General features: G+C 38.1%; 2 protein-coding genes across 3 annotated transcripts in view; one reads left to right on the top strand and one right to left on the bottom strand.

The window, feature by feature from the left end:
• PLCZ1 (phospholipase C zeta 1) overlaps positions 1–18966 on the top strand; it is a 46683-nt gene extending 27717 nt beyond the window's left edge. The window contains exons 9-13 of the mRNA XM_017736660.1: positions 804–920; positions 9848–10020; positions 12872–13004; positions 14562–14711; positions 18143–18966. Coding sequence (XP_017592149.1) covers positions 804–920; positions 9848–10020; positions 12872–13004; positions 14562–14711; positions 18143–18225 — 656 coding nt within the window. The 3' untranslated portion in view covers positions 18226–18966. The remainder of the gene's footprint in view (positions 1–803; positions 921–9847; positions 10021–12871; positions 13005–14561; positions 14712–18142) is intronic.
• A 2142-nt stretch (positions 18967–21108) lies between these two features.
• Positions 21109–25980, bottom strand: part of LOC103617309 (phosphatidylinositol 4-phosphate 3-kinase C2 domain-containing subunit gamma) — a 77578-nt gene continuing 72706 nt past the window's right edge. For both annotated transcript variants that reach the window (XM_008635590.2, XM_017736717.1), the window contains exon 15: positions 21109–21937. In XM_008635590.2, coding sequence (XP_008633812.2) covers positions 21785–21937 — 153 coding nt within the window. In that variant the 3' untranslated portion in view covers positions 21109–21784. The remainder of the gene's footprint in view (positions 21938–25980) is intronic.

Consider the following 25980-nt stretch of genomic DNA (forward strand, 5'->3'; position numbering starts at 1 on the left):
CCCCACCTCCAAACAACAAAGCAAACCAAAATCAACGAAACAAAAACCCTAGCCAAACAAAAAATGAGAGGAGAATGGAATAGATCAGAGAGATGACCCTGGAAATGTAGATTCTTGTTTAATTGCTAAAAAGGAATCATGTAGATAGAAGTCATCTGAAGTCATCTGAAGTTTCCCACATCTGTGTCATTTATGTCTACATATGAGAGGGGAGGGAACACTGCCAGCAGAAGGAAAAACAACGTACATGAACAGTTAACATCTTCTGAGGCTTATAAAGGAACTTTATAAGTGGCTTTTGAAAATGTGCTTTTCCCTGGCCTTAATATTATTTAGTCATTTTATTTAAACTTCAAGACAAGATCATCTAGGGATATATATTTTTTTTTTCATTTTGAGCTATTATAGAATGAGGGGGTTTTTGTGCAGTTTCCTGTTCTGTGTCTTAGTTTCCCGTGAGAACACAGTGGGCTTTAGTGTAGAAATCGTATGTTTACCCTGCAAAAAGGTGAAGAAACAAAATATTTCAGTGAAGGAATGATTTTTCATTAATGAACTTACAAAAGTCTGCACTATATACAGAAATACTATCAGATTCAAACTCACAAAAATTTTAAGGTTTCTAAATAGGATTTTAGGAATACTGCAGAGTGGTCCATATATTGATGTTAAAATAGAATACACTGACATAATTGTGTAAAAAAATTGCTGGATCAAATTTTTGTATTTTTATTATTTATTCAAATAGGAGCTCTTGAACAATAAATGTTTTCTTATGAAGATTTTATCCTTCTGTTTATCAGCTAAAGATTTTATTTCACATACTACAAGATTTATTACAAGAATTTACCCCAAGGGAACAAGAATGAGCTCTTCAAATTATAATCCTCAAGAGTTCTGGAACGTGGGGTGTCAAATGGGTATGTATGTTTGCAGAGACTATTGCATTCTAGCCTTTACAGATACAAGAGTTTTTTGCTTCCTATAGTGTTTTGGTGTTACGTAGGTTACATATTTCCCCCCAGTGGCATTATTTTAATTTTTTTGTTATATAAACGTTTCCTTCAGCCCACATATCCTGTCAGTTTTTTATCCCTAGTAATTGCAAATATCACTTTGCATTAAATAGCTGTCTCTTATCCCAAATATCCCATTTACTATATTTTATTAATTTCTTTAAACTACCTTTTAGAATTGGATGTTAAGAAAAACACTAATAACAATTCAGCATTTTTAAGCTTCCATTACACAGCAATGGAAGTTTCTCCTGAAGGATTTGTGGGTTTTCAATGGCTCTCTGTGACTTGAGTGGCACAAGTGCAGGAGATGTGAGCACAACTATTGATAGTGGTGCCAAGAATTCCCAAAACAGGATATGCTGTGCAAGGAAGCACTCAAACATTCCTGGTCAGCACAAAACCCAGGTACAGCTGGGAGCTCCTGGGAGCCTCCAGGGTTTATACAGATGCAACATGCGTTTAGCATCTTAATTTCTGGAACAAAACATATCAGTTTCATGGGCAATGAAATAACAATAATTTCTGCTTCTCTTTATTTAAAGCTTGAATTTGAATTTGTTAAAAATAAGCATGACTTCTGTACCCAGCAGACTTTGAAAAACCTCTCACCTGTAAGCATTCTGTCCTTTTTAATGGCTTTAGAGACAATTTTGCCTTCATCTGTTTGTTCTTCAGTTTAAAAGATTCTCAGTTACAGACTATTTTTCTATGTCTGCCTGCTACATCTTCTTCAGCCCTAGGTAAAGTCGAGCAGAATATTTTTTGTATCTACATATATATTCTGTCTTTTATTCTGAGTCTTTGCCAAGGCCACCTGAGGGAGACTGTGGGGTGAGCAGGGCACTTTGCCAAAGGCTCCCAGTTTTGAGAGGTGAAAGGTATGGACTCACCTTGTTATGTTAAAATACACACTCATCCAAGGACAGGCACAGATTTCACTCTGCCTGTAGGGCCCTAAAGTTTACGTCGCCCTTGTTCCAGGCTTCCTTTTCCACTTGTTTCCTTTCTTAGCTCCCCATATATCTTCTGTGACAAGTTACTTTCTCCATCCTGACTTTTACCGGGGTAGAGATTTACATAACTACACAAGGAGTACAAAAATTACTAGTTAGTATAAATTTTACTTGTTTCTGTGTCCTTATAAATGCTTACTTGCAGTGCAGATTCGGACTTGGTCTGGGCTATCCAAGTATCTCCTCATTAGTACACTGTGTGAAATTGGTTTGATTATATTCTGTCCTTGTGGTTCATCCACACTAAGTGTGATGTCTGTATTACTTACCTGGGGTGCTGCCCTCTCTGTATGCTATCATTGCAATCTATACTATATATTACCATTAAAAACTAGTAAGTTTGTTTCATGCTTAGAGGAAGCACTCGCCAGAGGTCCTTAATTTAAAATTGAGTTAATCTCCCAGTCTTATCATGCTGCAATTTACTAGTTTTCTTTCTAGCCTGTAAATCTCCACACTTATCTCTGCAAAGAATATCCATTTGTTAGATCACAGACAGGACCAAAGTCCTTCAAAATTACTGCACTGACTGTTTACTCAGAGTATACTTTAATGAGAAGTCATTCTAAACATTAGTATGCAAAACATATGACTTTTAGTGCATAGGGGATTTGGGTCCCTTCCTGGAAGAATTAAAAATATGCAGGAAGTGGTTAAATCTGCCCTCTTGGTCACTTCATTTGCATCCTCACTTAAAAACCCCTCCATTTTTCACATGGGAATAGGCTAATTAAAAACAATTCTCCACATGTATTATTTCCAAGCCATGTTAGATCTATCCTTAATTCCCTAATCTGCTTTAGATAACTGTTTGGCAGAAATATAGCTGCTCTTCACAAGGCAGCTCCCAAAGTGAGTGAACCTCAGTGAATCTTCTGCTGATGTCCTTCCACTGGTCTACCACAGATTTTTTAATTTTTTTATCTGTCCCATGTCTGTATAATCCACACACCCTTCCTGTCTCCCTGCCATTGCACTTTACACCCCATGCACAGAAGTAATCCCTCCAGGTCCCTTCTACCACTTCCCTAAAACTCTTCAAAGGACTCTCAGGTTTCTCTTATGTCACCTATTCCCCTTCTTAACTCCCTTCTCCTCCCCAGACCTGCAAGCTTACCTTTAAGTTCCTTTAACACCCATAACTTTTCTGGCTGGGCAAAGAAAATATATCAGGTTTTGTCCAAACCTACATATCATACTGCCTGCCAGGCCTCTGCATCATGTAATTATGAGAACTGAGTTATTCCTTCACTTCCCTCAGTGATTGACCCAAAACAGTGCTGTCTTCTGTACCTTGCCAGCAATTTTCTCTAAATTGCTTGGAACGTATTAACTTGGAGCAGCCTGGCACTCAGCTAAAGCAGGATGAAACGGTCCAACAGGCTCAAGATTTGTTGGGGCCGAGGACGAGACATGTAATTGTGTAAACCTAATTTCCAGAGGAAGGCAAGTTAAAAACCTCAGTAAAAAGTACAGAGTTTCCACAAAATAGCTTTTGGATATCCCTGTGCACTCCCTGTCCATTCTCTGAAAATTGAGACTCATAAGAACGGGAGGTTTTGTGAAAAAAGAGGTCTTATGGAGGAAAAACTCCCACTTTCTATAGTCTGTGAAAATTAGTATGCCTTCTGCATACAACTGCAGTGAGGCACTGGAAAGAACTGGTTTGGTGTATCCATATCTCCTTTTTATTTACTAAGTAAAATGAAATGTAAAGATTTATGCAGGGAAAGAAAATTCAGGACAGTTATTTAAATAAATTGATATCAGTTGTTTTATATTGACTGAGAAAAACAGAAAAAAATATGAAACAAAAGAAAGCCTTGGTGAGAATAAAAATAGAAAGACTTGAATATCCTTCTGAATACGGCATTTCCATGCAGTAGGAAGTGTTATCCATGTATCAAAGCATGCTACAGGAATGACCAAAACATGTCATAAGTTACAGGAGAAAGCCACAGTGTGGCAGGTACAGAATTTTATTCCAGAAGATCCCATATGTGCTTTTTGGAGTATGCATAAAAATTTATATGCTACTGTGAAATTTCTACTTGTATGACAGATCTCTTCTTACTGTAGGTTTTGTTTTGGCCTGTGACACTGAAATGCAGCATGGCAATTTTGTCACATCTGTTTTGTGGCTCAATCTTGTGTGCAATAATATGACAAAATATGGTAAAAAATAATGCATTAAAAGAGTGATTAAGAGCTATCTGACTAGTTCTGATTTTAACCTCTGAAGCACCCAAGGGAAAAGGAACCAACTAATTTCAATCTTGGTCTGCCTCACCTGTGCAAATCAAAATGACTCAAATCTGACCATGCTTGGGCTCTGGGTCAATAGCTGTATTATTGCTGTCTTCTACTGGCTTTAATAGTCAAAAAATGCCTCCTTAGGAAGTGAAAACTGGAGGAGTAATTTTTTTGTTATGTTGTCCCTTGAACTTCATTGATTTGCTCTTCACAAACAGTGAGGTGGTACAGTTAATTCATGTGTAGGCATCTACAAGATAGGCGGGACAATAAGATTCAATATATGAAGCTCCCCAAATGCACTCAGCTTTCCTTTGGAATGGCTCCAAAGGCTGGGAGTTGTTTTGAATGAAGGTTTCATGTTTCTTCTGCAGAAATGTGTCTGCTGCCAGGTTTGTGACAAAGCCCTTGGGCTACTCTGTAACCTGCTTCTTTTTAGGAAGTTTTTGGTGCGTGTAATAGATACTGGACTTTCACTTAAAAGCAAAGAAACATTGAAATTCCATTTTATCAGTTTTTCCAGTTGTCTTCACTGCAGACAACCAATAGAATAGTAAATAATTTATGTCAAGTCTAATAAATTTTAAAGGAGGATGGAAAAAAATTGCAGGAACACATTGTTTCTGAAGTCCTTGCTGATCTTGTTCTACAACCTGTCCATGACTCAGACTAAAACAGGAAAGAGAAGCTGATAGTATTCACTGTTCTGCCAAGAATCACAAGTCAAGAAAATTTTAAAAATTATTTTGGAAAACTTTCAGGTGTAAAATTGGTCAAATGACAACCAAAAGACACTCAGACTTACAGTGGAGTGTAACATTTAGACTGACACATTAAGTAGATGGCAAAAATCAATTTAGATTTTTAGATCTGATAATTTATCAGAAATGCTTTAGGTACTTTTCCCATGAGAACGAGAGAGGATCCCTACTTGAAACCCCTTGCAGGTATACTTGGACAATGGATGACTTAATCACCTGACATCTTTTTTCCAGTAGAACTACTTGTAATTAAGTAGGAACAATGTCAGAAATTATGAACTGTATGACTGAATTCTTCACATTTCTAATGGCAGTGTCTTTAGAGCAACAGTATTAAATTGGCCCAAAGACAATACAAAAAGACTGACTGCACAGTCTAAGCATGTTATGACAGAGAGTTATGCATTTACCCAGTTCTCAGAGGAGCAGTCCTTCTTCCTAGGGCAGAGTCCCTCATGTTGTAAGTCATTCATAAATTTTCTGTAGAATAAAAACAACCATTTCAAATGTGTAGGTGAAAAATAAAGCCAGAAATTATCATTAAGCTTAATAAAATTTGGAGTACGTAAGGGGAGGAAAGAAATACGTACAGTTTGACCAATTTTTTTTTTTTGCCAGGAAAGGAGGTGAGAGTTTGTGTGCAAAAATTATACTGTCCATATAGGCTTGCTCTGTGTTTTAGTGGAATCAATCATTGTATACTTTTTTTTTTTTTCTAGTAGACCAAGGTCCTTGTTCATAAAGTTTGGGTTGGATCTCACCTATTCACAGGTTTACTTTCTTTCAGTTTGAAACCCTTCCCCCTTGTCCTCTCATGCCCTTGTAAATGGTCTCTCTCTGTCTTTCTTGGACTTCAGAAATATTTCTGTAAATTTGGGCAGGGACGGATTGAGTGCAGCTGTGACCTGCATGTGAGAAGAAAAGCTAGACAGCCCATGCCCAGCTTGGAGTGCTGATGTGGAATGAGAGCAGTGTCCTCAAATCCAATCACATTGATCATCTCATAACCAATGGCAACATACCAGAGCATTAGGATATGGTCCTGTTTTCAATAGTATTTCCCAGGCTGTGTGGAATTCAGCTCAGATTTTGAATATCTAAGGCATAGATTTTTGTTGCATTCATCGTGAATGGCCCACTTTAAGAACATAGACAATTGGAAAGAGCTGAGAGGATGGCACCAAGGCTGATAAAAGTGTGATCTATTATATCTCTTTAGATTCAAATGAGTGAGGTAAATCATGGAGATAGGAACATTGGCACTGAGCGCCTTTTGCATAGGATATTTTTTGAAATGGAATAAAATTCATATATTTTGAGATGCATTTTTAAATGGCATAAAATGCAATTAAGTAACTCATTTTAAGAAAAATTGGTGACAAATGTGTCCTTATCCATTTAAAATCTTCCCATTTAAATGGAGAAAATACATTAAACCTTATGGTTGTAATATAGCTAATAGAACCAGGAAGCAAGGAATAAAAAAAAAAAAGGCAATTTAAAAGTCCCACTAGGAATATTAACTGAGAGACAAGATCACAAACAAAAGATGTGCAGTTTTCCTCAACTGCCTTCAAATCATAGTCGCAGTGCTCATTTTGGTTTTAAAAACTTTTGCTTTTAGTCTATAAATCAATTATGTCTTGAATGGTGGTGCTTATGGGAGGTGCTGAATTTGAATATATAGAATGTCTTTAGTTCTGCAATTAGTTGTGGGACTGACTTCATTTAACTGCTTGCCATTCAGAGATTTGGGGTCAAAAATAGAATTCCTCTGTGTACTATGGATTGGTTCATTTTTTGGAGCTAGGCTATTTCTTAACTTCCATTTGCTGTATGAAGTTATTTACATCTGGGGCTTACTGGGACAGCCATGGCAGCTTGGGTACTTTGCAAGATGATTTGAGTATTAAACAGTCTGGTCTGAAGGGGATTTAGCCTGATGGTTCTAGGAAGACTTAAATTTATTTCAAGTGCCAGAATCACACCGAGGAATTCCTTTGCTCAGATTGTCCCCCAAGCCCACATTTTGCTGTGCTGTTTTGATTTTGATGTCAATATTAAAAGGCTTTTGGTGCTTAATGAAAGGACTGAGGAGAAAGTTTAATGTACACAGTGCTAAACTTCAGATGCCTTTACTTCCTCATGAAAACCATACATTAAGTTAATGTGCTGCTCAGATGGTTTCATTGCAAGCACTTTTGGGCTTCTTTCCAAAAGAAACTGTCAGTTTAAATCTCTCTTCATACATGCATTAAATTTATACTGTTTCATAAAACAACATTACAAAGGACGTTATTGACAGTTCTGCTCTTGAACTCAGCAAAGCTAAAATGAAATGCTGGGTAGAAATTCAGTGTTGTTTGCAGGAAGATGTTGCTAAGCCCATGCTGCTAGGCATAGCTTTTAGTTTATGATCCTTGCCATTTCTCAAGAAGTGTTAGGGCCATAACTGCACCTGATTAAAAAGAAAAACTGTGCATCAATACACCATAAAGCATTGCCCTGGGAGGCCCCAAGCAGCTATGAACCTTGCAAACAGTTTTAGTACAGGTTTGCATCTCAGAGAATATGACACAAAATCTCACATTTGCTTAATCGTGTTCAAACTTGCAATACCAAGAAACCAGTAGGTAAATTAAAACTACTGTTCCATGTGTTTTTAACTTGTTCTAAGGTCAAATTAAATTAAGTGAAAACAGTGCTGATGTTTGAAGATATGAACCCATAATAGCAGTGCCCTTCACTTGTGTTGCAAAAGTAATTTTCCTAATATGATAAAATATAAAGTATTCTCATTTGCTTGTTGCTGTTGTTACACCAGATTTTCCTGCTCAGTCGCCTATAAAGCTTGGTAAATTTAGCAATAGTCTCATTATGTGCAATCATGTAATTTGGTTCATCATGTGGAAGCAGCTATTTGAAGCTGACTGTTCGATGTGCCTAATTTCAGTTGCACTTTTAAACCCACACATTCTGAAAGCGTGGCCTAGGAATCACCTGTGGACTGAGAGATCCTGGCTTATCTGTAGATCAGACTTCCAGGGGCCTCAGCATTGCAGCTCTTGTAGCATCCGCTGCACAGCTTGATTCAGTGTATTAAAATATGACTAGCATCATATAACACCAAATTTGGGACTGTTTCTGGATGATGTGTTGAGTCATAAAAAACAAATTGTGAACCACTGCCAAAACCATACCAAGAGAATACTTACCCTGTTTAAAAAAGGCAACGGTGTGCAATGGGCAATATGGATGCCCTGAAGTTTGATTTCTGTTGTTAAAGGTAAAACGAATTTCCTTCATATATTAATATAAAATCATGTCTGCATCTACATTAGTATTTAGTTCAAAGCAAGAGTGCATGTTGTGTTTCGTTGTTTTGGGGTTTTTTTGTTTGTTTGGGGATTTTCTAGACAAGGTTTCTAATCGTTCCTACTTACTGCATGTTGGTTCATGATGCAGAGCAATCTCAGCTAGCACAGATGGGATTCCTTTCAGATTAAATAGATGATGCACTCTGGGAGCACTTCATGTAATCAGCCATTAATTGGTTTTGAGACTACAGAACCAGGCTCGAGCTCTTCAGAAGTAACCCCACTGAAAACATGTGTAGTGCAAATACCAGGTCCATTGTACCAGCTGCTTCATTCCTGTTTGTGTCGTTTGCTAAAGAATGTATTAAAAGGATCATCAAAACAGTGAAGGAACAAATAATTTTTGCAGTGAGAACAATTTTGTGTGTTTTCCATTTGAGATTAGGATTTTTGAATTGTGTCAAATGTTCATTCAATACATTCATATTATCTCACAGGAACATGTAATAAGGTCGTCTTCATGAATTATTATGAGGACTCACTTGAACTGCTGAAAGTCTTCTTTTTTCATTCCTACCGAACCATCATTTTAAGTAAATGACTTTTTATCATTCTCTGTTTAACACATGTCATAGGTTCACAAGGTCATAATTCATTGCTGATTTGACTTCTGCATTTTCTATTTTGAATGTGACAGGAAGCTCCAATGTACTGGAATAGGGGAAAATTTCATTAAATGGGTCTATTTCAGTGTTGGCTTTATCTCATGAATTACAATAACCTGTTGATGAGAAGTGTGATATTTTATTATTGGTGCTGCAGCAAACCAAAAATGTTGTGAACCGCCAAGGAAAGGAAAATCTATCAGGTGTATTCTTACAATAATCACCAGTACTGGAGGATTAATCTCCAAGAGAGTATGTGCTCACATAAATTTAAGAACACTTTTAAAATTGCTTCTACCTCTATAAACTTATATTTGTACTGAATATTCTAACATTATAATAATGTTTCTTGATCTTCTGGGTGGGATGTTTTTGTGATGAATTCTGCACCATAACTAAGGTTAGATACAATCCTGTGGTTTTGACTCTGCACCAGAACTTTGTTAGCAGATTTGGGGTGCAGGGTTTTGCTCGGTAGAGAAACTGGGACGTGAATTTAGTTCTTACAGAGAAAAAGGATGTCGCATTTCATATTCTCCAAGATCTAATTTAGAAAGACAAGGGTAAATACATACAGCAATGTAAAAATGATCTATAGGGTAATTCTTAAAATGTGGTGCAGTTCTAAATAGTGCACTGCTTTTGTGCACGAATAATTCATTATTGAATATCACTTAATTTAAGAGAAATAACAGGATCTTACCTATGAATTGAGAGATAGACATACCTTAAGCTCATTTGCTTTTTTTTTTTGTTATTTGTTTTATAAAATGTTATCAAACCTAATTCACTAAAATCAATATTGATGTAATTTTACAGTGGCCTTAAACTTTCAAACACCAGGAACACAAATGGAATTGCAAGATGGAAAATTCCTGGACAATGGTGGCTGTGGCTATGTGCTGAAACCTGATTTCTTGAGGGATCGCAATACAACATTTACACCCCAAAATGTGGGACGATACAGTAAACCAATGTCTCTGTCAATAAGGGTAAGATTACTGAGGTGTTGCTTTGTTCCATAAAAATGGGAAAACAAATGCTATGTAGTTCAGATGTAATTGTTATCTATTGGTTTTTTGTTTCTTTTTCATTTTGTTCCCATTCTTGGTTGTTGGGAACTTTAATTATATTTTCAACAAGATGGTAAAACTTTCATATGGTGTCAACTGCTGCTTGGGTACTTTCTCATCTGTAGTTAACTTATGTTTGCTAAAAATATGTAGGGGTTCAGAGCCTCTAAGAGTCTGCAAAAATACATGATTTTTCATGATGCTGTATGGAGAAATATAAATAATGAAGCTGACCAAGCTACTGGTCAATTGTGCTTGTGGAAACTGAACTCTGAAAACACAGAAGTCAAATGTGAACTTTAGGTGTTATTTCTTTCAATATCAATAATATCACGAGCACTATTGTAATGTTAATTGACAAATGGAAATGTTTAAAGGTAAGATAGGGAGCTTTATGCTTCTTTTAAGTCTCATTATCTTCCTGTGCATGTATAAAAGACTATTTATAATCCTAAAATGATATTTATAAGTGTGAAATTCAAATAAGTCTTTGAATTATTTCTGCTTCTCCCAAATTATAATGTGATTTACTTCCTAAAAATACTAGAAATACGTATCATTTACAAATGGTTAGAAAAGCCCTTTTTTTGAGGTCAAGTATATTTATTATAATTGTTCACTAATTAGAAAACTACCTTTTTCCAATGAAAAAGTAATAATTCTGATTACACAGAATACCACTTGTATAAATGCTATTCAATTAGCATATAATTAGCGTGTAATTGCTATTTTGTTTCTTTCAGAGTAATAAATAGTGGAGATAAAACAATAGTTAGTGACAATTATAAAATACTTACATAATGCACGCACCTAATCAAGAACATTTTAGTGTCCCGACAGTAAGCATACCAATTGTGAATAGACATTGCTGGATGATTTCAAGCAGCCACTCAAATACATCAGTTATTTTAGCCCTAATTTGTATGAAGCTGGAATTAGGATGAGGAGAAACCCCAAACTGTAATGCAGGAGACAGACAAAATCATTGTCAATGTGAAGGAAGTGTCTGAGTTTGGAAGAAGCTGGAGAATAGAGAGGCAGTGTTTTAGATTGAGGACTTTAGACTGAGACTACAGGCTGGGTAGTGCAGGCTGCAGAGAAGCAATGGCATCCCACTGGCTGAGGGCTGAGGACTGAGGGACTCATAGTCAGCAGCAAAAACCAGGAAACGGTGGCTGAAGACAAAAGGAATCGGGAGCAGAAGTCAAAGGGAAAAACAGCTTCTGCTGAAAATGCTACTAACCTGATGAATGGAGAAATTGCTTAACAGAGAGCAAAGATATAAAACATCTAGGGGTCAAATCTCTTTGAATGAATGAATGAATGAAGGAATGAATGAAGAACAGAAAAATCACATAGGGCCTGATATTACTGAATTCATTATCCTTAACCTGATGTGCCACAATTCCCATCAACAAGAGGCATAGAGCCTTTGAAGCAGAAATAGAGATATTCAGGGTGCTTCACGAAGAGTTTTCTCAGCCTAACAATTTTTACAACTCTCTGTATGTCTGCTTCACCTCGGGTCTCAAAAATTGGTTGGATTTATGGATTTGGGTCAGTGTGCTTAAAAGAGCTCACTTTTTTCCCACGCCAGGGGAGACTTAGACTGGGTCTAGCAATGGGTCATGCAGGCCTTGGCCAGCAGGGCTGCATTTTTGTCATGGCATTCAAGGCATGACAAGGAATCTCCCAGGTTCTTAGTGGGCAGCCCATCAGTAACTGCAAAGCTTTCTGGTGAAGGTAGTAGCTATTTCCTAGGAAGAAAGGACATCAGTGTTCACCAAGCCACTCCTCTTCAATATTTCAGGCTAGAACTTCCCTTGGAGCAAGCTGTTACAGAAAACACCTAAGCAGAAAGTGGAATTTGTGTGGTTTGAGTTTTTGGGTTGTTGACAGGGGAATAAGAATCTCTTATGATGCTTAGTCCTAAAACCAGGATCAGGAGTCATATCTTTCACCTACACTTTCAGGCTTGCATATCTCTCTCAACACATTCCATACACTGATTTCTAAAAAGCTGATTACTGTACAGATGTTTACTCTTTCCTAGGTGTCCTGAAATATAGGTAGAAAGCAGACAAAGTTGTGACTTTCATAAATCCTTTCTTAGGCTGGGTGCCAGATTACAGGGCAGTCTGAGCCAAAATTTCCAGGTAGCAAACTAAATTAAGGAGGAAAACATCAGGGAGCTTACTAAATGAAGAGCTTTTGTGTAACTGTGCGAGAGAAGGAGCACAGGTGAGGCAGTCTGCTACATACCCTGTAGCACAGTGCTGATGCCACTGTGGGTCTTGACGCTGACCCACTCCACACAGATTGGAATTCATGAGCTTGACAGCAGAAAGAGCAAAAATCACTGGAGACCGATTCCTCCAACATTGTTTCTTTGCATGGTAATAAAATATATTTTTTATGTGTAGCTATTGAATTAAACCTCTGAAAATTATTGTTTAAAGCATGATATCAGTATATATATATATTTATAAAGAGGGTGGTGAAACACTGGCAGAGGCAGGCCAGACAGGTCATATGTGTCCCATCCCTGTAACCATTCAAGGGCAGTTTGGACTGGGCAAAATTATCAAAAAATTAAATTAGATGGGAAGCACCATACTCTTGATTCCATGGTGTCTAATATGTATTCCAGTTTATGGCTGGTATATACTTACAGTAATTTCTTCTGAAAGTTATTTCCATTATGGCTACAATACAGCTCTGGTGAATAGCTCATTCTTACAGTTATTTCAGTACAACTTTAATTTTCCAGCTGATCAGTGGCCATCAGTTACCACCCAGCAGCCTGTCGAAGACCAACAAAGCTGACCCTAAGGTGCAGATAGAAATCTTTGGTGTACCAGAGGATCAAGCAAGAAAGAAATCTAGTGTTGTAAAAAGCAATGGTGAGCACCACTCTGATTCTCTTGACTGTGAACAAAGCACTACAACATTTTATAAGGAATCACCAACTTTGCATCCCAAGGAATTGTCATAGAAAATGCAATTATTTCTCTCTAGACCAGGATCTTCTGGCACAAAATCTGTAGCTGAAGTTCATGCTGTGTGCCATTTTTCTAGGCTGGTAGATTAAGGAAGCACAAACTCCTAGCTGGGAGCACTCTCCCTTTCTAAAGGAAGATGGAAGTTTTTTTGCACACTGCTGTGGGCTCATCCTGGACAGCAGCTATCCCCACAGAGCTGCTTGCCTGCTCTTCCCCTGGTTTGATGGGGAGAGTGCTGGAAGGGCCAAAATGAGAAAGCCCTTGGGATGAGAGGAAGGCAGTTTAATAGGTAAAGCAAAAGCTGCACACACAAGCAAAGCAAAATAAGGAATTCATTCACCACTGGGCAGACAGGTGTAGAGCCATTCCCAGAAAAACAAGGCTTTGTTATTGAGCGTTGCAGTTACTTGGGAAGACAAATGCTGTGACTCTGAATGCCCTCCCTTCCTCCTTTCCCCCAGCTGTGAGCATGACACCATGTGCTATGGAAAATCACTTTGGTCAGCTGGGCTCAGCTGTCCCACCTGTGTCTCCTCCCAACTTCCTGTGTACCCCCAGCCCCCTCATTGGGATGGGAAGGGTGCTTTGCAGAGTGAGAAAGACAGACATCTCGACACTGTGTAAGCCCTGTTCAGCAACAGCTCAAACATTGGTGTGTTATCAGCACTGTTTGGGTCAAGAATCCAAAATGCAGCCCCACAGGGGTTGATACGAAGAAAACTAACCCTATCCCAGCTTAAACCAGTACACAAATCGGTAAATTTAGACTTTTTTCTTAAGAAATTGCTGTAAGCTCATCACTTGTCTCCTTTGAAGTTCCTAGTAGGAGTAATCCCTTAATTGCTTGACAGGTGAAGTGTGTACTCGTTGTAGCTGTCTTTGAGCACTCCCTTATCTTTATCATATAGATCTTCTTGATGTCTCAGACTACAAGTTCCCTGTGATCTCCCTTTATCTGTACCTCTGTCTTCTATTCTTTCATTTTCTATTTTATAGATGGCTGCTGTTTTTAATCAGCCCCTGAATTTCTTTCCTCTGTATGAACATTGCTGAAGACGAAGCAACCCCTTCCTGTTCCACATTCTCTTTTTTGTGTTTCTAGTCAAGTGCAGGTTTTACTACCTGAATTTATTTATTTCCAACATTGTGAAAGGAAAAACTTTGGTAAAAGCATGAAACTGGTATGGCTATAGAAAAATTTAGGTTGATCAGAGGTTCTTAGCCTGGCTATCCCTGTCCCATTTTGCTCTCTTTTAAGGCATGACACCAACTGTCTTAGGCTTTTGTACCACTATAGTCAGTGGGAGTCTCATTATTTATTTAAATGGGCCCAGAAATTTAGGGAAAAAGAATGAATTCTTTACCAGTCAGCCTAGTGATAGCAGGTACAATAATTCAGTTATTGAGTAGAACAAAAGAAATCATATTTTAATCCTGTTTCTTTTCTCTTTCCATTAGCTTTGAGCCCTAAATGGAACGAAACTTTCTCTTTTAACATCCAAGTTCCAGAACTGGCGATGATACGCTTCTGTGTGGAGGATGAGGTCTCTCTGGTTAACAATGAATTCCTTGGCCAATTCACTTTACCTGTGATGAGCCTGAATACAGGTAATACTCTTATGTGAACCACCTATAACAGCTTAAAAAAATCTGCAACATTCCAGGCTTTTATTATTACTGTAGCATTGAGAGAGTACAGCATCATGCCTATTTTCTAAAGGATGATTGTGTAACTATATGAATAAATGGCACTCTCTGTTTTTTGAAATAATTGTATTCTCTGAATGCAAATCCATGATGTTGAAATCAAAATAATATTAATGGCAGTTGATTATTCCCACTGCAGTATTCCATTCTAGATGGAAACTGCTCAGATGGTACTTTAATTCATTGCAAGAAGTGAGACTAGTCAGGACTGCTGCTATGAAGGCAACAGTTTTGTGCGCTTTCTACTCACATAGGTTCAAAACCCAATACAAGCCAAATTAAAACAAAACAAACCACCAAAAATCCCTCAGGTAACCTATCTTCAACTTTTCAGAGTGGAGAACAAAGGCTATAAATTAGGCAAAATATTTATGGCATTTTTCTTGCCAGAGTTCCTTTTGTTATGCCAGTAGAGTTCCTGGAACCTTTGTAATGAATAGGCTGCACATAAAGGGCAAACACAGAAGTCAACAGGCCAAGGAGAAAGGCTTATGTAAAATGGCTGTTTACTACACTGGCCTTCCAAAGCTATTTCTGACAAAACAAACAGCTTTTATTAGTGAATAAAGATGGGAAGGCAAAACATTGGAGCTGGCAACAGGCACTGTGCCTTTTTTATTAAGCTTAACAGGATTTTAAATGGCTTTCCTCCCCCATGTTTGAAAGTCATAAAGCTGCTTGTGATTCTTAGTTGAGGTTGAGGAGTTATACAAGAACAAAGACATTACTCTTAGAGCTCAGTTGTTTTTCTACAACATAAATTTTTACACTGATAACATTTTACTTTCCTTTTTATTTGTATACTTTTGGATAATGAAAGAAAACTCAACCCACCAACTCACAGTGTCTGAGACAAATTTAAATATCAGGCACTGCTGCCTACATGGGCTTGTAAAATTATTGGTGGAGGCTTTTTTTATACACAAATTTTCAGTGTGGCTTAATGTCTCTATAGAATTAATTTTGGTCACAAATGAGGGATTCATGTTTTGGAAAAGTAAGAGCAGTAGATTTTCCAGGAAATATTTTCAGTGGAGTAATTAAAAATGCTAGGGAATGAGTCTAGGTACAAAAACTATAAACAGTGCCAAACATATTGGCCCAATCCCCACTTAACACAACATAAAAAAAGGTAATTAGCCATCAGGATTCCTAGATGCATAAATAAAATGCTTCTAAGAGGTGAAGTGATAAATAATTTCAAAATTTACTGCAAGCATTTATTGCAATGCTTAACATTGAGACCTCTAAAACTAGGTCTGGAATGATGGTTTTGCTTTAGGTACCCAAGCTCTCTAAGCAGTGAAATGGGAAAATAATGTTCTTCCAGAGGGAGTCACAAGAAGAAGACAAGGGAAGAACTGCCTAAAATGCTGAAGGGTGAGCTAGGATTTCAGTCTTAGTCTTCAGAGCTCCAGTTGCTTTAATCTGTACTACAGGAGAGTCCCTTAGCCCCTAGGATTCATAGCCCCGAGGTGTCCCTGAGGGCAAGTTGCTCCCAAAAGCTGAGCAGTGCTTACATCTTTTTATTTTCTTTGACAGGCAGTGGGACAAAGTTGTGCCATTTCCTCCCTCCTCTGCATTTTCTTTTGAAAGGATTCAAATCTATATCCACACTGCCTTGCTTTCCCCAGCACCAGCCTCCCAACTACTTGTAGACTCCACTGGGGAGGGATGCTTGCTGTCCAGCTGTAGCAGAATTTGATTTTCCACGTAGTGATTATATAGCTATACTCAGAGGGGCAGAAATTGAGAAAAATTCTCTACCTGGGTGGTTAAAAGGCGAAGCAGAGGGGGGTCCTCTGTTACAGTCCCTGTGCCAATGAATCTGCCATGGAGAATAGCAACACGGGATGGAAAATCAGTTATTACCTCTTTTATCACGGGATCCATGAATAGTTAATTATTTAATGCAAATTGGAGCAATTTCAATAAAGAAAGGAAGTTTAACTTCTCTCAGGACACTCTGTAGAATATTCTGTAGGTAGGAGATAGAACATAAGTCTTTAGAAATTAATCTTAGTCCTTGAAGTGTATCTTTGTATAGGAAATCAACCAAGCCTTCCACATACTTTGTGCTTGCCTTAAAAACTGATCTCAAATGTAAATTGCGTGAAACCAGCTTTAATATCTGCTGCCCAGAATCTGAACCTTAAATAGCACGGGAACTTTTGTGTAATACGACAGAACAGGGGGAAATGGCCTCAAGCTTTGCCAGGGAAGGTTCAGCTGGACAGCAGGGAGAATTTTGTTACTGGGAGAGTTGTCCTGCATTAGAAAGGGCTGCTGAGAGAGGAGGTGGAATCACCGTCCCTGAAGGTGTTCAAGAAACAACTGGATGTGGCACTTAGTGCCACGATCTGCTTCACAAAGTGATCAGTCAAAGGCTGGACTCAGTGATCTTAGAGGTCTTTTCCAATTAAAAAGATTCTATGATTCTGCAAAAAACAAAGCAAGAAATTCCAAACCCAGGTAAATGTGGGTCTGAAAGACTCCAAAGGCATCCAGACACACCTAAGAGGGATTTTGAAAACTGCAGTTCAGAACATAGATACTTATACAAAACAGAGACTTACTTAAATAACTGGAGTTACACATACCTTGACAAAGTACAGAACATTTTTAAATCAAAAATGACATTGTTTATTATTATGAAATAATGGACATTTAGTCATATAAAGCAATACAGGTTGGTGTTTTGAAGAGGAGATTGTTTTGTTTTCTAAGCGGGTAAGTGAACTATGTTTAAAGTGAGAACTACGGCTCATCCAAATGCTTCAATGACCAGATGAACACATAGTTTCTGACGGCATGACTTATCTCTGATAAAGTGAATTACTCATATGAAATCAACTTTTTAAGATGTCATCGTAGAAGGTCTTACACTTCACTTTTTTCTGCCTCAGCTGGACAGTGCACTGCTGCTGCAACACCATTCTGTAGGCATTATCACTGCTGATTCACAAGTTATTACATTTGCTATCAGAGCAATGTGTGCAGCACATAACCTTGGATGTTACAATGTAAGATTTGTCCATGTTTAAATATCACTGGGCTAAAAGTCTTCCATTTAAAAAAAAATACCACATCCTGAAAAACACTGGAGCTTTTCACTCTGTGACCAAAAATACCAGAATTGAAACACTATATATACAGAGAGGAGAAAAAACAGTACAAATGGTGTTTGGGTCCTGTATAATTTCATTTTATTTTAATGAGTTATTTACAGAATCATAAATTATGCCTTGTTTGCATAGATGATCATAAAACCACTCCATCATAATATTTGTGCTTGTGGTTAATACACTAATAAGATGTCATTATATTGACAGGTTACCGTAACATTCCACTGCTGTCCAAAGAAGGCATCAAGTTGGAATCTGCATCGCTGTTTGCTCACATCTGGTACTATTAATGATGTTCCGCAGAAGAAATTGTTCTGGGGGATTGCCCCCCTCTTCAATAAAGTAGCATTAGTGGCTTTGCAACAGCCCAGTGGCCTGATTCCCAGGGTGGCACATTCTCAATGATTTTATGAAGCCAGCTGGACTTTTATGTAAGGGGTATCCTGAATAAGGGCTATTGACCTTGGCCCTACTGCTGTTTTTCTGCAGGAGAATGGGTTTGAGAAAATCTAAGGAACCTCAACGTGCACAAGTGCATGGGACCTGATGAGATACATCCACAGGTCCTGAGGGAACTGGACTAAGCACTGTCCATCATATTTGAGAAGTCATGGCAGGCCAGTGAAGTTCCCACTGATTGAAAAAGGGGAAACACAGCCCACATTTGCTATCAAAAGCAGCATCAGGGGAGGTGATTTTATCCTTCTGCTCTGCTCTCAGGAGATCCCACCTAGAATGTTGCATCCAGCTCAGGGACACCCGACAAAAGAAAGACTTTGATCTTTTGGAGTGAGTCCAGAGGAGGGTCACGAAAATGATCAGAGGTGTGGAGCACCTCTGCTGTGAGGAAAGGCTGAGAGAATTGGGGTTGTTCAGCCTAGAGGAGAAAAGGCTCCAGGGAGACCTCATAAAACCTTCCAGTAGAAGAGCATGTAGTGATGGGACAAGGGTGGATGGCTTTAAACTGAAAGAAAGTAAGTTCAATTAGGTATTAGGAAGAAATTCTTTACTGTGAGGGTGGTGAGGCCCTTGGCACAGGTTTCCAGAGAAGTTGTGGACTCGATATCCCTGGAAGTGTTCAAGGCCAGTTGACTGGGGCTCTGAGCAACTTGCAAAGTATCTCTCTCCATGGCAGGGGGTTGAAATGACATTACCTTTAAGATCCCTTCCAACTCAAGCCATTCTGTAGTTCTATTATTCTATGATTATTTAGAAACGGTTCATAAATCCTGAACTTTTTTGGATATTTTTAAAATTCAGTTAATGTCACTTGCAGATAATTTCAAATTAATGATTAATTACTGCGTGAGAATAATAGTCCAATACATACAAGAGATCATGCTAATTTTTATAATGTGAGCATTGTTACATTGATGTTTTTATTTGTATTGAACAAAATTTTTTACCAATGTATCTTTTCAAGGGAACAGGAAAAATTATACAAACAATGTTCCCTTTAAATTTGTGGAAAAAGCAGGTTCTGACTGGGCTGTTCCTCTTTAGGGCCCACCATAATTTTTTTACCTGAAAAAATAGTTTTGAGAACAAAAAGTAGCTGTTAAATCACAAAAAGTCATATGCTAGTATTGGTACTTTTCCTTCACTTTGGCTTGAACCTCCAGCTGCTGAAGCAAGATAAAATATTCATGGATTGCTTTGTAAAGAACCATGTTCCTCTCAGGAGCAGGGAGCTCAGGATACATCTTACTGGAGCTCAGGAAGCAGGAAACACTGTACTTTGAGGAGAACTAGAGAATTTTAGAAAAGGCAAGGGTTAATTATGTGTTTGAAGATCTATGAAGACAACTCCTTGCCTAACAGAGCTATCAGAGTAGATCTTGCCCATAAGACACAATTTTCCCACCTTCCTTACAGACCTGAGGTTTTGTTGACCTTCCACAGGACTACAGCTACACAACTCATGGCAAATTTGTTACTCAAATATGATTTTTTTTTTAAAGGATGTTATATTGACAACTTTCCTTCTTTAATATCAAACAATATTGCTTAAGTTTGCAGACCATTCTGATAAGATATTATAATGCTCTTTTTATTTATTGCTATTCAAATGCTGTTTCATTTCATGTTGCTCTAAGATGGAAAATCCGGACATGTGGTAAATAAGGGTTAGAAAATGTCACAGAAATAACACTATTAAAAAATTGCATTATTGTTTTAATAAGGAAACTGAGACAGCAGACTAAGAAGAATCTAAAATCATTATTGAGCTGCAAGGTCAGGTAATTTGATAACTTTGTAAGCTGGTCTCAATGTGTTTTCTGTGCTTGAATGACAAGGCACTTGATTCCTTTCCCAGGAGAGCCTGTAGTATAAAATGTTCGGCGTCCTGATCTTTGTAGTGATAATATTCTGTGTGCCAGACAATATCCCTTGCATGGGGTAAATATTTTGCAGTTTCTTACAGCTCTGGATGGACTAATAATATTAATATTCAAACAGAGTTCCCCTCACATCCCCTTACTGGGGAGGAGCTTAATACACCAGTTTGACTGGGGAAAATATTCTCAGATGAAACCTGATCAAGGCCATTGGTTTGATGTTGAGAAAAACTCCAGCTTATTTAATTTCCTAACTAACACTCCTAGTCCCACTTCAGGAGCTTTATATACCTTTATATTCTGAAGACTGATTTGTGAGGGTCCTTTGGGAGAAGAAGGCAATTATCTTCACTTCTGGCATTATTATCCCTCTGTTGATGATTTTTCCACCTGGTAGGATAAATGTCAGATCTGCCCACTGTATGGTAACTTAAAATTTGCAGCAGATCAGATCACACTCAAATCAACACATCTCCTGTGCCTGAAAAATGTGCCCCTGGTCCTGGGAAGGTTTATATACATGGTCAATGGGTGTGTGCAAGAGTCTGGCAATAATGGACAATTCATTGTGGCTGCTCACATGCCAAATGTTTAAAGACGTGCTTAAGTGCTTCCTCAAATTAGAGAAAAACAGAGCCCATAATTAGCATCTTTGAACTCAAAGGAACCACTCATTATTTAATATATAAACACATACTTTATAGCCCTGAGGTCTATTCAATGCATGTATTGACTTGAAACCCTTATGCAGCATAGGACTGCAATGTGGGAAGACTTCTGAACAAATATCTGTGGTATCATGACCTTAAATAAATCCCCCACTGAAAGCCCACATTCAGTATGTTCTCTTTATCCATGAACATTAGCTTTTCCCTCCTCTCTGCACACAAATGACCAGCTATATCTGGCTCTTGGATGTCAGAATAAAAGAAACAATGACATATCTTATTGACAAATCAATATCTTGGATTAAATGTTACATAGTATCAAAACCTTTAAAGTGATTTAAAAAAAAAAAGTATTGATTGGGTAAGATTCAATGTGAAATTTGCTGGACATCTGAAATATATCGGCAGGGAACCATCCCATGGTTTTCTGGTGAACTCATCACATGCAGTGATGATAAATTACACCATTATCAGCATTGTTTCAACACAGTCAGGGGAATTAATGGGCAAAGAATGAGGCCCCACACACTGATGTGTACAGAATTCAGTATTTTTACAGTACTATTTAATATTAACAAAACCAAGCCCTTCATTGCTGTCATAAGAACTTTCTGCATGTTGCTGCAAGTCTTTGGCATGTGATTCCTTAGACACTCACTGTCAGGAATCTGTGGCAGGAAGATGGTAGCACTTTTAAGACAATAGCCTTATGGTTAGAGATGTGAAGATATGTGCTCAGCAGATGACTGCCTATTCTCAAGGGCAACTGAGACAAAATGTGGCGTGGGAAATGGGGTAAAGAAACATTAGTGGGCAAATAATTGAATCATCTTGGAGAACATTTAAATTACACTGTTTCCCAGTGGGTACCACTTTTCTTCATTTAACCGGACACTGCTCAGTTGAATGTTAACAGCTCCCACAAATGTTCCTTTGCTTTTCACAACAAGCTTCAGTACACGGCCTTGGAGCTCTGTGACTTTGTCATATACAATCTGAAAATATATAGTGAAACAGAAAAAGCATACAAATTTGTTAATCTGTTTGACAAGCAAAGCACTTCAACGCAGCATTCAGGATGATGATTAATCCAACTTTGTGATAATTGCTTTAAACTTCCATTCAGAATAGCAAGCTATTAACCATGAGCCAAATTCACCTAACTTAGTGAATTTACCTCAGAAATACGTTTGACCTCATCTAGTTTATATAAAGAGATTCTACCTTAGAATCATGGGCTTAGGCTTGTGAGATCTGATTACCATTTGTAAATAAATTTGAAACCTGTCTTGCACAATGCTTGAGAGAAAAAAAATCAGTATTCATAATTTTCCCTGTGAAAAGTGGAAAAGATTGGATCCAGTTTAGAAAGTGGAACTTACTAAATTTAGATGTTTCTGATACTCCAGAAGTGCTGTTGATACTTCTCAAAATAAATGAGACAGTAGTTTAGCATGTCTTTAAAAATTACTAAGGCCTATAATTTAAAATAGCCTTTAAATTACCTTATTACTGTGAGAACTCACAGGGATTTAGTATGAAATGATAACGGTGTATTTTCTGAACTAAAAAAAGATCCCAAACAATCTGAAGCAACAGCCTAACAAGAATAAGCTGCACTCAGAACATACTCCCGTGCTTCAGTGTCTGCATTAATCAAAAACTGCTGAGTGAACTGCATGTGGGCTGATAAAATGTGAAGGAATGCTCTCAGATAGTGCAGGCCTGAAAGGTAAGCTCTCTTAAGAGAAGTACATTTCATCTAAAATTTGTATGGCTGGAATAGTTTTTGCTATTTTAGTTGCAGTGGAAAAATGCTTTAAATTTTAATCTCTCTATGCTATTTAAAAAGCAAACGTGGTGACACTCCCTCACTACAGGAGAATAGGAAACTGAAACTGCCTAAAAGGCATTTGCCTGCTTGGATTTTCCAAGAATCTGAATTCAGGCTGTGCCTAGGGCCCTGCTGAGGAAAAGAAGAGGCAGACTGAACCCCTCTAGCTTGGATCTGTGGGCTGAACTGATGAGCCCTCTCTGTACTTCCCCTTGCTACTGCAGGAATTTCACAGGGACCATGGAATGGCCAGGACACCAGGTGACCCTCACAGAAGGCACCAACAGACAGGACACTGAGAAAAGTCTTATCCTACATTTCCTATTCTATTTTGAAGCCTTTGGAAATAGTAGTGTGGAATGGCTGTCATGAAAGTTGCATGTGGTGCTTTTTGGTTTTGATGTTTACGATGCCTATTTTGCCAAATTGTTTGTGTATTACAAATTCCACAGCTTCTCTTTCCCCCACCAAAACAAAACTGAAATGATGAAGAAATTCTGAAAAGCAAGGACAGGTACAGGAAGCATAATATAACTTAGAGTAAACCTGTGATCTGATACTGAAGCAATGCTAATGTTACCAAAGAAAGCTGCCTTGTTTCTTTGCCAATACATTAAAGGTACCAGCTGTTGCTTTAAATCACCAAAAACTACACATAAAAACTGTAAATGCTAAGAAAATGGACTGGGGTAATGAAGAACTTTCAATCTTTGGCCAAAATGAGGCTTTAATCTTTGAGCAATGACAGACCTTTGCAGCGCAGGGTGGGTGGTTTTCAAATGATTCTAGTAAACTGTTTCTAAAATGGTATAGCAAATTCAGCTGGAGGTAGGTATACATTATCATCAGGAGGTATGGACAGAAGAAAGTTCTGGAGAAGGCTGAATTAGGATGTGGATAAAAAAATGCCACCTGCCAGAATTTGGGAGCAGTTAAATCCTGAAATGATTGTGCAGTTAGAATATTTGCTTGACTTTTACAGAGACAGATCAGATGGAGATGAGTTATATGCAGCCATGGAGCAAATCAGTGGGACAGTTAGGGCTGGAATTCAACTATTCTTGGCTCCAAAAAGAGAAACACTGTTGACCTACAGGAGTCTAATGACATTTTAATCACAAATGAGGGACAGTTGCCTCTCCTTAGGTAGCCATGGCACAGTTCCTAGATTTGGTAATTAATTCAAGGTAGCGTTGATGCATGGTGCTGGAGGGAGCGGCCATGGCTCCTGGTGCAGTTCCCCCCCTCCCCTCCCATCAGATGGGCTGGGGCTGCTCTGCCTTCATTTTCTCTTTACACTGTGTTCCATTTTCCTGTGTTCCTCTTCTCGACCACCGTTTCTTAATGCAATATAACATTAACTACTGTGAATGCCACAAATTCCAAAATCCAAATACAGGCACAAAAGAAAAGAAGGATTTGTTTGCTAAAAGCAACTCCAAAACATTTTCTGTAACTCATTTTGTTGTCAGCCCTCCTGGACTTTCACATCTTCACTCTCACACACATGAGTAAAAATCAAACATAAAAAGCACTTTTGCAAGGCTGATAATTTGCTGTAGGCAGCCATAAGCAATAGAAGTACAAAACTAAAATCAAAAATACCCAAGAGAAGCACATTTCAGATTTTTCTCAGTCTGGAACAAAGAAAGAAATTAATATACAGCTTCCTTCCAGCCATTTGGCTTTAATAAAAACTTATGAACTCATAAAAAAGGCTACTACATTTCTGTACACAGTGTTTTGGACAGCAACTAACTTAAGAGACAGCTGACTTATATTTTTAGTAGTTTTTCTTCCCTGGGGCGGCTTCTGCCTCAGTCTACCAGGCTTGGACAAAAAATGCATCCAGAATAACATCACATATGGAGGAGCAGAGCTGCTAAAGCACAGGCATCGGGTTGGAAATGGCCAAGTTCAATGGAACCATATGTCCCCACTGTGATTAGCACTTCCCAGTGAAAAAGATTGAGCATCTGGGAAGAAGGCTCTCAGTTTTGATTAAGGACATTAAAGTTTTCACAGAATTTCTTTTAATGACAGTGGAATACTCGTTAACCACAATTAAATCTCCTCCCAGTGACTACTGACTGACTGCAGACTGGATTTTGGATTTCCTGGCATTTAAATGGATCTAAGAAGGATTCGAAAGATAGTTGTCTTCCAGTGTTGCTGGCTGGTTCTTATCTGTTGTCCATTTTGGAAACCTTACAATGAATGTTATGGTATAATCATATTATGTTCCTTTGTTTTAAATATCTTTCAAATGTAAGGGAATTTCTTTAGACAGATTAATTAGATTCACTCTGCAAAAAAAGGAGGAAAGAACAAAAAAAATAAAGCCTAGTTCCTTGTTATTCCATTGCAGTACTGTAGAGAGGGAAATTTGTCTCAGCTGTGAGCAGCAATATTACTCAGGGAGCCTTCTCACAGAACACTGGAAGTCATCAGTGTAAGCAGGCAACTTTTGTAATTAACAGATGTGGAAAAAGAGAAATATTAGAACTCCAGGACTGGGAAACTAGGAGATAAGCACTCAGACTCTGCTGACTAACCTAAGCTTCATCATATCTTATCTATGAAACAGGGTGGAGTGGTAATATTCTCCATGCCTTCTACTTTATAGCCTGCTGAAAGAGCATTTGTAAATTGCTTTGAGATCTTTAGGAGATTTGTTACATGCAATAATTATAATCTCCAATCCCACCTACTGTTTCAATCTCATCTGCCCTTACAAACGAACACAGTTTATACCACTTCCCATTCCGCCGTAAATGTTTCTCCATACAAATGTTTCCTTTCACCCCAGAGGCATGAGCACTTCAGTGGTGTGTGAAATAATCATATATAGCTGTGAACTGATGGCATTTTAACATGAGTAGAACCTGGCTATTTATTCTTGTGTTATCATTTAGGACAGTGACAACCAATTTTCAAATGTTAATTTGAATAACAGCATCCATTCAATTAATACTTTTCATGGTATTGTGCATTTCTGCCTTGAGAACTGCCTGGGTTATGGTGCAATGATGCTTGGTCTCATTTGGCTAATGTGTAACTGTGGTTATGGGTTAAGACAGAGCACTGTGACAAATTCAACTGCTTTCCTGAAGAGAGGGACATAAAAGACACTGTTTCACTTCTGAGATAGATGCAAAGCAGACACGTGTCCCCATTTGTGGTTCAGCTTATGATACATTCCTG

Source organism: Corvus brachyrhynchos, unplaced genomic scaffold, assembly GCF_000691975.1.
Source record: "Corvus brachyrhynchos isolate BGI_N302 unplaced genomic scaffold, ASM69197v1 scaffold246, whole genome shotgun sequence".
In the NCBI taxonomy this organism is placed as follows: Eukaryota; Metazoa; Chordata; class Aves; order Passeriformes; family Corvidae; genus Corvus; species Corvus brachyrhynchos.